This window comes from Topomyia yanbarensis, chromosome 1 (assembly GCF_030247195.1).
Source record: "Topomyia yanbarensis strain Yona2022 chromosome 1, ASM3024719v1, whole genome shotgun sequence".
NCBI classification, from domain to species: Eukaryota; Metazoa; Arthropoda; class Insecta; order Diptera; family Culicidae; genus Topomyia; species Topomyia yanbarensis.
In genome coordinates, this window is record NC_080670.1 from 23,868,077 (window position 1) to 23,886,693 (window position 18,617).

At 41.4% G+C, this 18,617-nt stretch overlaps 1 protein-coding gene across 3 annotated transcripts in view; it reads right to left on the bottom strand.

Annotated features, from left to right (window-relative positions):
• Nucleotides 1-254: 254 nt before the first annotated feature.
• The window catches only part of LOC131677099 (sodium/hydrogen exchanger 9B2), a 61,916-nt gene continuing 43,553 nt past the window's right edge, over nt 255-18,617 (bottom strand). For all 3 annotated transcript variants that reach the window (XM_058956685.1, XM_058956683.1, XM_058956684.1), the window contains exons 3-8: nt 16,829-17,128; nt 16,445-16,627; nt 10,223-10,398; nt 9,695-9,801; nt 9,148-9,453; nt 255-777 (exon numbers count right to left, since the gene is read on the bottom strand). In XM_058956685.1, coding sequence (XP_058812668.1) covers nt 493-777; nt 9,148-9,453; nt 9,695-9,801; nt 10,223-10,398; nt 16,445-16,627; nt 16,829-17,128 — 1,357 coding nt within the window. In that variant the 3' untranslated portion in view covers nt 255-492. The remainder of the gene's footprint in view (nt 778-9,147; nt 9,454-9,694; nt 9,802-10,222; nt 10,399-16,444; nt 16,628-16,828; nt 17,129-18,617) is intronic.

Sequence of the window (18,617 nt, forward strand, 5' to 3'; positions counted from 1 at the left end):
TTTAAAACTTTGGAGATCGAGATGTGCATCAACGCCGGCAAAGTTGTGTATGCTTGTTGTTGTTGTCGGTGGTGCCTCATGTTTTTGCTAGGGGAATTCGCACCGCATTTCGGCTGGCAATAAACTACGATGTTAGATAATTTATCGTCTTATGTCCAGTGGCACTTTGGCTGGTCCCTTGTAGGTAGTGCAAACTCTGACCGACAGTTTTACACCAAAAGATGGCAATGTTCGGCATGAAGTTATTTCTGAACGACGCTTCGATAATTTATTACCTATGTTTTAATAAGCAAGTATAATTTAAGGCAGCAAATATTTTCTATTTCTTTTCAGAAGTTCTGAAAGCTTTTCGAATAATGTCCACTACAGTAAATGAGATTCAAACACCAATCTTCATTTCCTGGTAGCAAACCGGATAAAACAAGTGTGTTTTTTTTTGCTCCTGTTAGACTCGCTGAAACTGGGAGCAAGAATCCAGCACACGAACAACCCTCACATCTCCGGCGGACCTCGATTCAGCCACCTGGGAGCCAGCTTGACCATGAGAAGTGCCCCCAGCGGAGCTGTAAAGACGATGGCCAATACCGTCACAATTAGCACCGTTTGGGCTCGGGGATATTGCTCGGTTGCGTTTAAACTGCGTGCCAAATCCAGTGCGGCAGGACCGAGTGCCGCTTGAACGGTGGCCTTGGGGAATCCAGACAGTGTTACGTAGGCTTTTTCCTTCCAGTTCAGATCGCTGCCGAGCGTTGAAATGTAGGAGAATACGAGCCGGAACTGAAACGAGAAATGTGAAATTATTTGATTGTTGATTGGCAGAACGAATCGAAGGATTTGAGTTAGAAATAAGAAGTCTGAGATATTTTTCAAAGAGAAATCTTTCGATCGTGCTAAACACTCCCAAAAATAATATAATTAAAACGACATGTAAATCAATACGAATGTAAACATATAAAGCTTGAATCAAAAATTTATTTGAAAATTAACTTGAATTCGATTCACTCAATGAGAGCATCAAAAAGCATATGATTTTACACATTCATTTTCTTTAGAGCAATATTAGATTTAAAATACATTAAAGAGAATTGGTATCCCGTTTAATCAAACTGTAATTTTCAATCAACGTATAAAATTATAATAAAATTCCATTCGTTTTCGAGCTCTCCATCGAGACAGAGGTTGTTTTTTCTAGTCCGTAGTGCTGTGTGAGGCGATAAAGAATAGTTTTAATCCGCATTCAAGGTTATTTTGCCAGTTCGGTTCGGTCCTCAGTCTTTTGTTCGCGTGTGAGGATTAAACAATAGCCAGCTGTATAAGCTGGATCGGTTCGTCGTTGGACACCAGTTTAAAGCTAAGTGGTTTTTGTCTTTTGTAACACATTTATTGCTTTCTTCCGTCTGCGCGGGCGCTGACCCCGTGCGTTGACGTTTTCTATGGTTCCCTCTCCGGATGGTCAAATGGAAGTTGAATCGGGTTCAACTTCTAAGGCTCCCCCCCGGCCCAAATGCTATCCAGAACTCTCAACTGGTCCATTTGTGGTCTTCTTTCGGCCCAAGACTAAATCACTGAATCTTCTTCAGATTTCTAGACACCTGACGGAACGGTTCTCGGCTGTGACCGAAATTTCAAAGGTCCGCTCGGACAAGATAAGGGTGTTGCTAGCCAACTCAAAGCAGGCAAACGATATTGCTTGCTGTGAGCACTTTACGCGGGATTATAACGTGTATATTCCGGCTGTAAGAGTACAATCCGAAGGCGTCGTAACCGATGAGAGTTTGACGTGCGAGGATCTGCTGAAGTACGGGGTTGGCCGATTCAGAGACCGCTTACTTCAGCCAGTTAAAATACTTGAGTGCAAACGTTTGCACTCAGTAGTAGTTGCGGGGGATGGTTCAAAAACGTACCCCCAATCAAACTCTTATCGGGTGACCTTCGCTGGTACCGCTTTGCCAAATTTCGTCCTCTTGCACAAGGTTCGTCTGCCTGTGCGTCTGTTTGTGCCGCGGGTCATGAATTGCACAAAGTGTAAACAACTGGGTCACACAGCCACCCATTGTAGCAACAAGGCCCGCTGTGGAAAATGCGGGGAGAATCATCTAGATGATTCGTGCAGTAGGCAAGCCGAAAAGTGTCCTTACTGTGCGGAGAGTCTGCATGATATCTCGGCATGTCCCGCGTACAAACTACGCGGGGATAAACTGAAACGTTCCCTTGCGGGACGATCCAAACATTCTTTCGCAGAAATGTTAAAGAATGCTACGCCACCATCCTCAGCAAACATCTATACTCACTTGCCTCCTGACGAGGGTGAGGCTGGTAACCCACAAGAGGGAACATCTACTAGGGTGCATAGAATTTATAGGAAGAGGAGGAACACTTCCTCTCGTAAAGTTCCTTGTAAAGGCCAGAAGGTGTCCCTTGAGGGGGCTCCGAAAGTCACATCTATTGGAAGTGTTGCAACCAAACCGAAGCAATTAGCTCCTGGTCTCGGAGGATTAAGCTCAGAGAAGGAGTTCCCAGCACTTCCAGGAACATCAAAAATCCCAAGTGTTCCTTTGTTTCAGTTCGAGAGTAATCACAGCACTGGAATTATAAAACTCTCGGACATAGTGGACTGGATAATAAAAACTTTCAATATTACTGATCCTATTAAAAGTCTTATGTTAGCTTTTCTCCCTACAGTGAGAACATTTTTGAAGCAGTTGACTGCTAAATGGCCCCTCCTCTCAGCGATTGTATCCTTCGATGGCTAACTCATCGAACGAGGTCACGGATTTGATCACTGTTCTACAGTGGAATTGCAGAAGTATCATCCCGAAAATCGATTCCTTCAAAATTTTAATAAATAATTTGAGTTGCGATGCATTTGCATTATGTGAAACTTGGTTAACTTCCGACATAGAACTCAACTTCCACGACTTTAATATTATTCGCCTGGATCGAGACACCCCCTATGGAGGAGTGCTTTTGGGGATCAAAAAGTGCTATTCCTTCTACAGAATTAACCTTCCCTCGATAACAGGTATTGAAGTTGTCGCTTGTCAAGTAACAACCAAAGGCAAAAGCCTTTGCATAGCTTCCATATATATTCCCCCCAACACCGCGGTTGGGCACCGACGGCTACAAGACATCTTAGAATCCCTGCCAGCACCGCGACTAGTTTTAGGAGACTTTAACTCTCACGGTACAGCATGGGGTTGCCTCTATGATGATAACCGGTCTTCCTTAATTCAGGATCTTTGCGATAACTTCAATTTGACAATTTTAAACACGGGTGAAATGACACGGATTCCTGCTCCTCCAGCGCGCCCGAGCGCCTTAGACTTGTCCCTTTGCTCAACATCGCTGCGGTTAAATTGCACGTGGAAGGTAATTCCTGATCCCCACGGCAGCGACCATCTGCCGATTGTAGTCTCAATCAATAACGGTTCAAGGCCATTGAAATCAATCAATATTTCGTATGACCTCACACGAAATATCGATTGGAACAGCTATGCTGCCGCGATATCCGACAACATCGAATCTACCCAAGAACTTCCTCCGGAGGAAGAGTACAGCTTTTTGGCTGGCTTGATTCTCGACAGCGCGAATCAAGCTCAGACTAGGCCAGTACCCGGCGCGAACATACAAAAACGTTCTCCCAATCCCTGGTGGGATAAAGAGTGCTCAGACGTGTACGCAGAGAAGGCCGCCGCGTTTAAGACCTTCCGGAACGACGGGTTACCCGCTAGTTTTCGACAGTACGCGACGTTAGACAAGCGAATGAAGAGTTTGATGAAAGCCAAAAAACGCGATTATTGGCGCCGGTTCGTCGACGGATTAACGAGAGAAACATCGATGAGCACTCTTTGGGGAACAGCCCGACGTATGCGAAATCGAAACAGTACTAATGAGAGCGTGGAATATTCAAACCGTTGGATATTCGATTTCGCCAAGAAGGTTTGTCCGGATTCCGCCCCGGCACAGAAGATTTACCGCGCCGCGTCTCCTCACGATAGCGCGAACGAAACACCTTTTTCGATGGTGGAGTTCTCACTTGCTCTCTTGTCGTGTAACAATAAAGCTCCGGGGCCAGACAGAATCAAATTCAACTTGTTGAAGAATCTGCCTGACTCTGCCAAGAGACGCTTGTTGAACTTATTTAATAAGTTTCTCGAGGCTAACATTGTCCCACTCGATTGGAGACAAGTGAAGGTCATCGCCATCCAAAAACCAGGAAAACCAGCCTCCGACCACAATTCGTACCGTCCGATCGCAATGCTATCCTGTATCCGGAAGTTGTTCGAGAAAATGATCCTATCCCGCCTCGACAATTGGGTCGAAGCAAATGGCTTACTGTCAGATACACAATTTGGCTTTCGCAAAGGCAAAGGGACGAACGATTGTCTTGCGTTGCTCTCAACTGAAATTCAAATGGCCTATGCTAGCAAAGAGCAGATGGCATCAGTGTTCATAGATATTAAGGGGGCTTTTGATTCAGTTTCGATCAACATTCTTTCAGAGAAGCTGCACCAGCATGGTCTTTCAGCGACTTTAAACAACTTTTTACTAAACTTGTTGTCGGAAAAGCACATGCATTTTTCGCATGGTGACTTATCGACATCACGATTTAGCTACATGGGCCTTCCCCAGGGCTCATGTCTAAGCCCCCTTTTATACAATTTCTATGTCAACGACATTGATGAATGTCTTGACAATTCCTGCACGTTAAGGCAACTTGCAGACGATGGCGTGGTGTCTGTTACGGGACCCAAAGCTGTCGATCTACAAGGACCATTACAGAATACCCTGGACAATTTGTCTGCTTGGGCTATTAAGCTGGGTATCGAATTCTCCACGGAGAAAACTGAGCTAGTTGTATTTTCAAGGAAGCGTGAACCAGCACAAATACAGCTTCTATTAATGGGTCAAACTATCGCTCAGGTCTTCACAGTAAAATATCTAGGGGTCTGGTTCGACTCGAAAGGTACTTGGGGATGCCATATTCGGTATCTGAAACAGAAATGCCAACAAAGGATCAACTTTCTTCGTACAATAACCGGAACATGGTGGGGTGCCCACCCAGGAGACCTAATTAGGTTGTATCAAACAACGATACTGTCGGTAATGGAATACGGATGCTTCTGCTTTCGCTCCGCCGCGAACATACATTTCATCAAACTCGAAAGAATTCAGTATCGTTGTTTGCGTATCGCCTTGGGGTGCATGCAGTCGACCCATACGATGAGTCTCGAAGTGCTGTCGGGCGTTCTCCCGTTGAAAAATCGATTTTGGGAACTCTCATATCGATTGCTCATTCGATGCGATATCTTGAACCCGGTCGTGATTGAAAATTTCGAAAGGCTTGTTGAGCTCAATTCTCAGACCCGTTTCATGTCCCTGTACTTTGACTACATGGCGCAGAATATTAACCCTTCTTCTTACAATCCCAACCGTGTGCATTTTATAAATACTTCTGAATTTACTGTTTTCTTCGACACATCCATGAAAGACGAGATTAGTGGAATTCCGGACCACATACGCCCACAAGTGGTTCCAAACATTTTTTATAATAAATTCCGAGAAGTCGACTGTTCTAAGATGTTTTATACTGACGGATCAAACCTCGAAGGATCCACTGGCTTCGGTATTTTCAATCAAAAGTTCACCGCCTCCTACAAACTCAGTGACCCTGCTTCAGTTTACGCCGCAGAACTAGCTGCCATTCAGTATACCCTTGGAGTCATTGAAACATTACCCGCAGACCATTACTTCATCGTTTCGGATAGCCTCAGTTCCATTGACGCTATTCGCTCGATGAAACAAGGCAAGCACTCCTCGTATTTTTTGGGGAAAATACGGGAGCTACTGAGTGCTTTATCTGACAACTCTTTCCAGATTACCTTGGTATGGGTTCCTTCTCATTGCTCCATTCCGGGCAATGAGAAGGCAGACTCCTTAGCTAAGGTGGGTGCCTTAGAAGGAGACGTTTACGAAAGACCAATTTGCTTCAGCGAATTTTTCAGTATTACTCATCAGAGAACCCTCGAAAGTTGGCAAACTTCGTGGAGCAGTGGAGAGCTGGGAAGGTGGCTACATTCGATAATCCCTAAGGTATCGACGAAACCTTGGTTCAAGGGGATGGATGTGGGTCGTGACTTCATTCGTGTGATGTCCCGACTCATGGCAAACCATTACACGCTGGATGCACATCTCCGGCGTATTGGGCTCGTGGATAGTGGTATCTGCGCTTGTGGCGACGGCTATCACGACATCGAGCACATTGTCTGGGCGTGCACCGAGTACAGTTCCGCTAGGTCTCGGCTAATGGATACCCTGCGGGCCCGAGGAAGACCAACCAACGTCCCGGTTCGAGATGTGCTGGCAAGCCGCGATGTTCTCTATATGTCCCTTATATACACCTTTGTGAAAACCATCAATATACAAGTCTAACTGCCCCTTGTTATCTCCTTATCATTCTCAGAACGCTCTTCCACCTGTATCAAACCATCTGTATCGAATGAGCCAACAAACACGGGACCTACGGCACGAACATAACACGCTTAACTCGAAATGTAGCCGATCCACATCTGAGCCGTACTACGAAATCGTCTGGAAAACCCCTGCCATCTTGAGGAGGACCACCCGGCGTCCCAGTACATGATTCCCCTGATGAAGGCCACCCGAGTTTGTAATCCATCCGTTGATCTCACGATGCCTGAAACTGAAATAATTTTCTCTCCCTGCCATCTTTGTCTACCCTCCCTCCCCTGACTCTTATACCCAGAAGTAACACCCCTACCCCCCCAATATCATCACGAAGCATTTAGCTCTTCTTGTCTCTTCTAGTTTTAACTATTATATTATATAATCTCGTTGAAATTGCCCGACTCTACTACCCACAAAAATAACTATAATTACGAATCTTTACAAAATTCAATCATGCCCTCTAGTTATGCCTAGTTTTAAGTTAGTCGTAAAAAATTGTCCCCCTTAATTAAACATTATTTGCTCCAATAATCTCACTGATAAAAATGTCAAACCATATTGCCACAAAAACTAAATGACCCCCCCTAATCTTACGAAAACAATATTATCCCCTTGTGTAGATATATAAGATAGCTATAAAATCGCATTAGTTTCATTTAAAAAAAATCAATATGTAAACCCCTAGTTTTAAGCAATTTAAAATGTAAAACAAAACAAAATTGGCACCTTTAAGCTAACGCAACGTGCCTTATCAAATAAACGATTTGAATAAAAAAAAAAAAAATAATAAAATTCGTTGAATAGAGCACGACAAGTTGTGTGTATTTGTTGTGGAATTACAATTTTAATTTTACAGTTATATTCAATAGTCTTGTTCTAAATATGTGCATAAAAATAAATTTAAAATAGCAAAATATTTTTTTCTGTGAACCAAAGATTTTTTGATGAAATATATACATTAGATGGGGTAGAGTTATCTGAGGAATTTTAAAATGATACAATTTTGAATGCAAAATAAGTTAGAAAGAAACATCTTTTAAATAATAAAAAGTTCTTGAAAAAATGTAACATCGCGAATTTCAAGCCAAACCAAAAAGTTAGTACTATAACCTACTTATAACCTTCAATTTACTACAAAATTCGACCATACAAACCTACCCTCGGTTAGATTATTGAAAAAAGCAATTTTTTTTAAATGTGATTTTTCCCATTTAAAATATGAATATTTTTTAATCATCGTTACAAACAAATAAGGTATATCCCTATTTACAACCCCTATGGAAGCCGTTTCAGAAAAAAAATAGAATTAAATGTCATTATGTTAAGCCAGAGTTAGAGTGAGTTTAACTTTAAATCTATTTCTGACTTACAGTATATTTCACATCAATTCCAATACCCGTTATACCCTACTTCCCGTTGAAGTACACAGCTAATATTTGACCAAAATTCATCCCACATATGAAAAACCAAACGCTGAAACGCAACACACTTAAGACAGATGCTAGTTTGGGAATATTAAGTGTGAACTTCTTGAAAGATTTTTCCAAATAATTTTCAGATTTTCAGTACTATTATTTCCTACATCAAATTCAACTGACCTCATCCTAGTTTTTCATTAAAAACATTTCAATATTAAGGAAAAATTTTGATTGACATTTTTTTCAATACATATATACTGAAAGTTCTATCTAGTGAATTGAACATCAAATTACTTCGATTCGCTGGCCTAGATCATTGATGGTGAACCAATGATAAATTGTCCATTATCGACAATTCCGGGTTTCGGACATATTCCAAAACTGTACTTCGGTGATGACTTAACCAATTCTCAGACCTACCTGACGCTGGCATTCCCCTCACCCACCCGTATACCAAAATATGTTACGTTGTTTCCAACGCATCCTCCACTCCCACTAATTATCACCCATCAACCCGCATTTCAAAATATGTTAACATGAAGACAACATTGAACTCACGTTGAATAACCAAATTAAATATATTTTTATTTATTTCAAGTGTGTCAAAATCGACATGTTGCTCATCAGGTTCGTGGCAGTCGTGCACTCATATATACTTACCAAGTGTTATAATAATGCAATAAACATTTCCATAATGTTATATTGAACGTAACCAACAATTAAATCGTAGCTTTGATAAATGAGAAAGACACAATTTCACCACTAGGTGGATTAAAACAAGTTTTCTACCCACTGTTGTCCAGTTAAACTCATTCCGGAACCGGTTCGGATTTCTGAATGGAGTCAGTATGGATTCCAAATCAAATGCAACAACCGATTCCGACTCAGAATCGGTTGTTGCATTTGATTTGGAATCCATACTGACTCCATTCAGGACTCCGAATCAAATTCCGAATGGTTTGACCGGGTGTCAGCTTGATTGTCAAAGCGATTTTTGAACTGTGGTATCCAGTCCAACTAAAAAGCGTGTGCAACCAGCGAATCACGACTGTATATAGTTCAGTTACACGGGTTCTTTGTTTGACCGTGTTAAGCAGAAAGGATAGATCTACCACTAATCACCCTTCAGCACATCTAGTTATTTCCCAACGCGCATAGAATGTACTTCGAAAATGATATTAACGTGAAGCCCTCGTACAACTTCATTTCTGACATGGAAGATTCCACTATACGTACTTTCCACGTAACATAAGACACTTACCAAAACAGCCACCAGTAGCGTGACTGTTCCGTACAGCACCGTGTTTCCTTCCAGAACCGAAAAGTTCACTTCCTTTCCAATTAACGAGAATGACACCGGCTTCAGAAATTTCCACAGCAAATCCAGGTACATGCCGACCTCGTTCGTGTCATACTCGGGGCGCTTTTTCCAGCCGGTTCCGGCGACAAAAGCCGTCATTATACAACCCAGAGCACCTGCCGATGGGTATCCAATAAGTTTGCTCCCAACCACAGAAAGCGTCCCGGCGAGGATCGTCATCGTGAAACGTAACCCGTTGGTGTATTTCTGTGTGAATAATTAAAATTTCAATAAGAACCAACATGATTTACGACACTTTCCTCTAGTGAGTGGTGGGTTCTCACCTACCGAGCACCCTGTTGCAAAGTTGATGCATTTCAGTGTGGAGCACAGCCGTGCACAGCGGTAGGTGAAACCACTCTACCCGCCAAGATTGGGGGGCACAGGAAGAAAATGTTAAAGGAGTGTACATATAATGTGTGTGTGTGTTTGAGTGTGAATGTCGTACCGCTTGATGGGATGGCATGTAAAGCAACCAGACACCACAAGCGCCGCCAAAGACGAGACCAATTACGATACCGATAGGTCCCTGGAGTATCTGGCTCGTGAGGTTACCTGTAACGAGGGAAAGGTAGAACAACGTGTAATACAAGCAAGGTACATCATACTCTACCAAGCAGACGTAAGACTCTAAATATTGCGCCCGACGAAGAAATTGGTTTGGCGAGTACATACTATCTTCTAGAGACCGCCGAAGGCATCAGGTGCCGGAGTCTAGCTGCGAAAACCAGCACGTACTACAAAAGCAATAGCTGTCTCCGGCAGGAATGCACCAAGAAAAGCTAAACTGTCCAGAGCTGCCGATAACTTGCGTGAAATATTAATTTTACTTTAAAAAAGTGGTATTCCCGCAGCAACCTAACGTGCATTATTCTGGCATTCCTGCCGGTGACGAGCGGCAGCGGCACCGGGATTGCATCTACTTCCGTGCAATTACTCGGTGGTCGGTCCCAACCACCACCAGGATGATACTCACCAGTGGAGAATGTCACCCCCAAAAGGACGCCAAATAGGAAAATAGCTAAAACATCATTACAGCTTGTCATAGCGATGATTAATGTGTGGATTCCTTTATTCATGCCAAGCTGTTCCTCCTTCAGGCGCAGCAGCACTGTCACGACGACGTTCGGCGAAACTGCCGTTACCACCAGGCTAAAAACGAAAAAAGAAGAATGCGGAAAACGAGTGACGACGATCAACAACAAAAAATAAGAGTGAGGAAAAATGTTTAAGTGAAAATTGGGTGGAGCTGCTGGTTAAATGAAAATGAACAAAAAATTCCAATGAGATGCCACTTACGGGTGGATGAGGAACATCCCGATATCCACCTAGAAGTGGTTTACTGCATTTTCTTGTACGGGCTATTTCTTGTACGGGCTACGGAATTTAAATCCGATCTAAATAATAAACTGTTTTGGACGCTTTGTATCTGATTTTATAATCCTCCCAAACTTTTATGCTGATAATTGAGATATTTTATTTTACAACAAAATAGTGTTCTGTTCAGTCAATAGAGTCATGTACCGTCAGGATGTAGCAAAAAATCTTATTCATGTGGGTGGCTTCCACACAAAAAAATGATGAAATTTAAGCAACATTACGTCGTTGTAAACAAATATTGTCTGAATCGAAAATTTGATCGGAAATCAAATTAAAATTAATGCACATAATCAGAACATAAAAAGCTTATAATTTTACACTTTTGTGAGAATGTACGATGTGTACTTATCGACGTGCGGCAAAAATTCAGCATCGTTCGTCATTCACTCGACTACGTTTGCCGCAGATAGACGCTAGAATGGAGCACTCGGAATTCACGACAAAAAACATTAGTTTTTCATTTATTGAAACTGTAATTTTCAATCAACGTGTAAAACGAACACAAAATTTATTTAAAAAAAAATCACTTGTGAATGCGGGATGATTTAGTTTAACACCTATTTTCTCGATGAAATTAAATGTAAAATGAAAAAATCTTTTTTCTTTGCACCCAATCTTTGCTCTATTAAAGAGACCAGGTAAATAAGATTACTTTCACTTGTAATATCAACAAAATTAATACTCAATAGCGCTAGCTCAGGCCTGTCACTAAATTAATGTCGGATTCTGATGAGACTAAACTAAATTCCATGCATTAGTAATGCAGTTATAGGTTTTGTGCTGTGGAAATGTGGTTCAGCATTTTGGGGGTGGGCGTAGCGTAGTTGGTAAATCGATTGCCTTGTACGCAGCGCACCTGGGTTCGAGTCCCGACCCCACACAAAGGGTTAGAAATTTTTCATAAGAGATTTTTCTAACCCGAAGAGGCGAATGACCTTAAGGTTAAAACCTCTATAATCGACATAAATAAATAATGGTTCAGCATTTTCTTTTTCTTAGTGGAGAAAAATAGTTTTTAACCTATATTTTTATCAACTAAAGTAAAAAACCGCATAGTAAAACTTTAAAAACGGTTCAGAATCTAAAGGGTGTTTATTGTAATTTTTTTCGTGTTGATGACTTACCTTTCAATATTAGAACCCCTTTTAAAAATTTCCAAAATAATAGCTGGTCAGATTCTGAATGCTAATAACTTTCATTGTCCTGAATGGAATTACACCATTTTCGCACTCATCAATCGGAAAAATGTGCATCATTTTTTTTATTAACTTTTGAAGTATACATTTTTTAAAAAAGCATCAACTGACTTTCAGAAAATCTTTCAAAATTGACGGGGAAAACGTAATTTTCCTGTCTATTTTAGACAGAATCGTCAATATGAGGCTCCTCAGAGACCCCATCGAATACGGGGGGTTCATTTTCTATCATTCGTTGCGTGGGTGTTGAACGAGCAACACATGGACTGAAACGTGCGGTCGGAACAGAAAATAATTTGGGCCGTGTTGGTATAAACCTGTACATATTTTTCGGACGCCATTACCACATGCAGCTGTCTCCTAGCTGTGAGAATCAGACGCTCATCACTCAGCAGTGGGAGGTTGAACGTTGCACACACGAACGAGGGTGTGCAAATTAAAAGGATTTGAGTGGTGCTTGTTGAATGAGATGCGCACACGATGATTTGCGATGTTCATGCACGATAAATTTGGGTTTGATTTGAACTCAACTTTTATTGTTATTGAATGGTGTGGATGGAATATCACTCGGAATTTCGCGCGGAATTTCACGCGAACTATCGTGCGGAATTTTGCGCGGAATTTCACCTGAAATTTCACGCGGAATTTTGCGCGGAATTCCACACATTTCACCCGAAATTTCACGAGGAGTTTCGCGCGGTATTTCACGCGGAGCTTCACGCAGAATTTCGCGCAGAATTTCACGTAATATTCGCGCAGCATTTCGCGTGAAATTTCACGCGGAATTTTGTACGGAATTTCGCGTGGAATATTCATAAAGAGCTTTACACGGAATTTCATGCGAAATTTCACGTAGAGTTTTGCTTGAAATTTCGCGCTAAATTTCGCGCAGAACTTCCCACGAAATTTTGCGTGGAATTTCGTGCGGAATTTCGCACGGAATTTCAAAGGGAGTTTCGCGCGGAAGTTCACGTGGAATTTCACACGAAATTTCGCACGGTACTTCGCGCGAAATTTCACGCGGAATTTCGTGCGGAATTTCACGCGAAATTTCGCGCATAATATCACGAGGAATTTCACGCGACATTTCACACGGAATTTCGTAGTTCCTACGCCCGGAATTACAAGCAGAATTTCAAGAGAAATTTCACGCTGAATTTCACATGGAATTTCACACGCAAAATTTCACGTAAAATTTCGCACTGAATTTCGCACGAAATATCACGCGAAATTCTGCGCAGAATTTCACACAGATTTTCGCGCGGAATTTTACGTGGAATTTCAAGCGTAATTTCACGCGTAATGTCACACGGATTTTCACACGGAATTTCGAATTTCGCGCAAAATTTACGTGGAATTTCAAGCGTAATTTCAAACGGATTTTCACACGGAATTTCGTCGGAATTTCGCACAGAATTTCACGCAAAATATTGCGCGAAATTTCACACGAAATTTCCCGAGGAACTTCGCAAGGAATTTCGGGTAGAATTTCGCGCGAAATTTCGTGCGGAATTACACGCGGAATTTCACAAAGAATTTCGCGCGGAATTTCACATGGAATTTCACACGGAATTTCGCGCGAAATTTCGCGCGGAACATCACGCGCGAATTCTGCGCAGAATTTCATGCAAATTTTTTGCGCAGAATTTTACGTGGAACTTCAAGCGTAATTTCACGCGGAATTTCACACGGATTTTCACACGGAATTTCGCGCAGAATTTCACGCGAAATATTGCGCAAAATTTCACGTGGAACTTCGCATGGAATTTCGGGTAAAATTTCGTGCGGAATTTTGCCCGGAATTTTGCACGGAATTACACGCGGAATGTCACGTGGAATTTCATAAAGAATTTCGCACGGAATTTCGCACGGAACATCACGCAAAATTCTGCGCAGAATTTCACACAAATTTTCGCGCTAAATTTTACGTGGAATTTCACGCGGAATTTCACACGGAATTTCGTCGGAATTTCGCGCCGAATTTCACGCGAAATGTTGCGCAAAATTTCACACGGAATTTCACGTGGAACTTCGCAAGGAATTTCGGGTAGAATTTCGCGCGGAATTACACGCAGAATTTCGCGTGGAATTTCACAAAGATTTTTGCACGGAATTTCACATGGAATATCACACGGAATTTCGCACGGAACATCGTGCGAAATTCTGCGCACAATTTCATGCAAATTTTTGCGCGGAATTTTACGTGGAACTTCAAGCTTCAATTTCACGCGGAATTTCACACGGAATTTCGCGCAGAATTTCACGCGAAATATTGCGCAAAATTTCACACGAAATTTCACGTGGAACTTCGCATGGAATCTCGGGTAAAATTTCGTGCGGAATTTTGCACGGAATTACACGCGGAATGTCACGTGGAAGTTCACAAAGAATTTCGCGCGGGATTTCACATGGATTTTTACACGGAATTTCGCATGGAACATCACGCGAAATTCTGCACAGAATTTCACACAAATCTTCGCGCGAAATTTTACGTGGAATTTCAAGCGGAATTTCACGCGGAATTTCACACGGAATTTCGTCGGAATTTCGCGCAGAATTTCACGCGAAATGTTGCGCAAAATTTCAGACGGAATATCACGTGGAACATCGCAAGGAATTTCGGGTAAAGTTTCGCGCGGAATTTCGTGCGGAATTACACGCAGAATTTCGCGTGGAATTTCACAAAGAATTCCGCGCGGAATTTCACATGGAATTTCACACGGAATTTCGCGCGAAATTACGCACGGAATTTCGCACGAAACATCACGCGAAATTCTGCGCAGAATTTCACACAAATTTTCGCGTCGAATTTCAAGCGGAATTTCACGCGGAATTTCAAATGGAATTTTGTCGTAATTTCGCGCGGAATTTCACGCGAAATGTTGCGCGAAATTTCACACGGAATTTCACGTGGAACTTCGCAAGGAATTTCGGGTAGAATTTCGCGCGGAATTTCACATGAAATTTCGCACGGAACATCACGCGAAATTCTGCGCAGAATTTCTTGCAAAATTTTGCGCGGAATTTTACGTGGAATTTCACGCGGAATTTCATACGGATTTTCACACGGAATTTCACGCAGAATTTCACGCGAAATATTGCACGAAATTTCACACAAAATTTCACGTGGAACTTCGCATGGAATTTCGGGTAAAATTTCGCGTGGAATTTCGCGGGAATTTTAACAAGGCATTTCCAACGAAATTTCGGGCGGAATTTCGTGCAAAATTTCACACGTTATTTCGCACGGAAATCTAAATCTAAATTTTCTAAATATCACAAGATAGATCGTGAATCATGAACATACTAAGAATTATGAAGCAGTTCACGAATCCATGAATAATATTTTATGATATGGTGAACTATTTCAAGAATACGAATGGTCAGTCGTGACTAATTCGAACCAGCTGACGAATACATGAATATGATTATGATTATGTAAACTATTTCACCCATCAACAAAAAAATATATATTTTAATGAGTTCATGAGAATTTTGCGCGGAGATTATGGAAAAAAATACGATCGGCTTGGGCGAATGTGTGACTCAACAACAATTTTGGCCGCATTGTTTTGGGTGTCAAAATATTCCAAAATAGAAATCTATTACAGTTATAAATCAGAATCTAAATATATCTTAGTCAACCGGTCAATTGAATTTATTTACTAGAATAACAAAACGCTGTTAAGTTAGTTATATTACTTGCTAATTCTAATTAGGGTGATTAATTCCATAATTTAATATACCAATTCGCTATAATTTTAAGCGCCGCCACATACTTTTCGCAGACGAAAACATAAGTTAATCACGTACGGATAGCCCTTGCTAATATTTAAATCCGTTCGGGCATTACAACCCTCTTCCACAAACTTTCACATCCAACGGTACCGGGTGCATGCAATTTCGCCCCTGAAAGGAAGTTTTTTTTTCCTTTCTGCCGCCTTCCAGTAATAGTTTTGGACGAACCCGAAATTGATTTCCAGCGTTATTTTTTTCCCATTGCACACACCATGAATGCAATCTGCTCCGAGCACTTAGAGCATCGCGGTACAAGGAAGAAAAGTTTTTTTCCCCACTGCGTTCCGCTTTGCCTGCGTTGAGCCCCATAATGAAGCTTTCAAAAAATCAAGAACGCCAGAGGTGAAATCAGCAGAGATCCCCCTCTGACCCCATCTGTCCGCTCGAGTCGGCCAAAGGGTAAGGGCTTTTTCTTTCGTCAATCTTTTGAATGACCCTATTGTAGGAAGTAATGCAAAGAATCTCGCTTTTTCAATATTTCTGCTGTGGAAACCTCTTTTAATGTGGCTTTCAGGGGGATTGCTTTTTCCATTAAGCTCTTGGTTGGATTTTTTTCCCTTCGTTTAGTTAGCTCGCAGATCACAAAAAAATGCATTTAAAACCAAATTAAAGGATTTCCCCTTAAGCTTATCGCCGTACATGATGGTCAGTCTGTCTCGGTGGTTTGCGGCAAAGCTTCAAAAGGAAAAGCATTTCCACCATACAACATATTTACGGTGCATTTTTTTTTCATTTTCGCCAGCATCATCACCAGAGTACAAAAGGAATGAAAGAGCTCATATTTTTCACACACACACACACACACACACACACTCAATACTTACCCCAGGAGAGTTCCCCACAGCCAAGGTAGATCCAGAAGGTACCTGGATAGGATAGCGATTGCAGCCACCTCAGCCACCGTCGGGATAAGGGTCAGTTGCATAATGAATCGGAAGAGTTTTTTCAGAGATTCGTAATCCAAGCCGAGACCTGCCAGCAGCATAATGTTAACAAGAGCCATTTCCCTGGAAATCAACACCAATCTCTTATTCATAGATATCACTGTTCTTTTGCTATAAATCGTTCGTGGTAAAAAAAACCCGATCATACAAAAAATTTCCTTCTTAATAGTCATATCCGCTTGTCGGTTCTATAGTGTCCGTATACTCTGCTTCCCCAAATCAAATTCCCACAACAGCACAGTGAAGCAAAAAAAATGTACTCACCTCAGAAACACCTCCACCTTCTGCAGTCCGTGAAAATCAGCCCAGCCAACGTTAGTGTACAGTACGCCCCAGAACAGCATACCGAGCATATCGGGCAGTCCCGTCAGCGAAACTAGAATGCCGCTGATCTGTGCACCGACAAACAGAAAGCACAGCCTCATGAGCGGCGTATCGAGCTCCGTCAGCTCCCGGGGAAGCAGCGAAAACGCAATCCCCCAGAGCAGCAAGAATATCGTCAGCAGTGCAATCGGCTGCGAAATAATAGGCCAATTTCGGACGACTGCCGGCCGCCTCAATGTCCTGTACGTCGTCGTTGTCCGGATGGTTTGTTGGGAAGAAAATTCCACCAAAATGAAAATAAAATGGAGGGAGAGAGAGAGGGAGAGAATGAAAGAAAAATGCAATCAACTGGGTTATCTGTGTGTACACACGGCAGCCTCGTGGGTAAAGAAAATTAATGTATGCGATGCTGGGAAATGAACCGACGATGCGTTCTTATGTGCATGTTTGTTTGAAAAATATTAACACCAGCAACCCATTGAAAACAGTTGGAAATATTTTTACTCAATTAGATTGCATTGCAAGATCCTCATTCAAAATTTAAAAAAAATTGATTTTTTTCTTTGCATTTTTAAACAGGTGTTTCGAATCACGTATCAAAAAATTTCTACAGGCCATTTTTCGAAGCGGCGTCCTGGTCGCCTTGGGACGCTCTCGGCACGAGACGCGCGCCACAGGTAGAAACCTTTTCATGGCATTTTGCACGTTTCCAGAATGCTTCGTGTTGCACTGTACATGCGTACAGATTTCGAGAATGTATTTCCCGGCTTGATCTGTAGAGACATCACAGACTAATCGTGAGCTATAAAACAACCATAGAAAGCGGTGCAAAACGAAAAATTTGGATTAAAATGGTTAGTCACATTTCAGGCGAAATTTGAATAGGTTTATTGTCAATGAATCACAAAATTGTTCACCGAAAAATTGCATATGTACAATATTCGCTGAAAATATATTTTTGGGACTCCCTAGAATTGAGACAACAGGTCAATATGATTAACGAGAATAACATTTCGGAAAATAGAAGGAATGTAATGAAAAATGGTATTTTCCGTTTTTGTTGTATTACCTAGCCTCTAGCCTCTAAGCAGGATGGAAATAATGAAAAATTCAAAATATTCCAACTTAGTGACTATAATAGTGTATATTTGTGTGCTTTTTGCATGGCATAAAAAATTTCGTACACAAGCACTCGTTCGCAAGTAGCGAACTTTAGTAGTAAAGAAAAATAAAATAAATGATCGATAAACATTTTTTAACGGCAAGATTACATTATTTCGAAACTGTTAACTTTGGAGGTTTAGGGTTTTTGAAGATGTTTACAACGTAAAACAGCACAACTTCTGATAAAATAATTTTGGCGGATAATCCTCCAAGAAGAAATTATGGGAAAATTACTTTTCAAGCAAATTTAGTTTGAGAGTTGAGACAAATTTAGTTACCGAAAATGCTACTTCAATTAACTTCGTTGAAGACATAAATGCTCCGTGTTTTCAGGATTTCAAAATATATTACACTATATGTGAAAACAATACTTTAAAAGCAAGTAATTCTGCTCTTACTGTATATGATAAATTTCTTCTGCAGTTTCTAAAGAATAAAATTTACATTCTGTCCCAGGTATGTGGCGCTGAAGCTTACAATAAAATGCAGTGTTCTCAAATAAACATGGTACACAATGTTCGCTCTGGTTTGGTGCCCATATTAAATCCACACTTCGTGTGTGAAC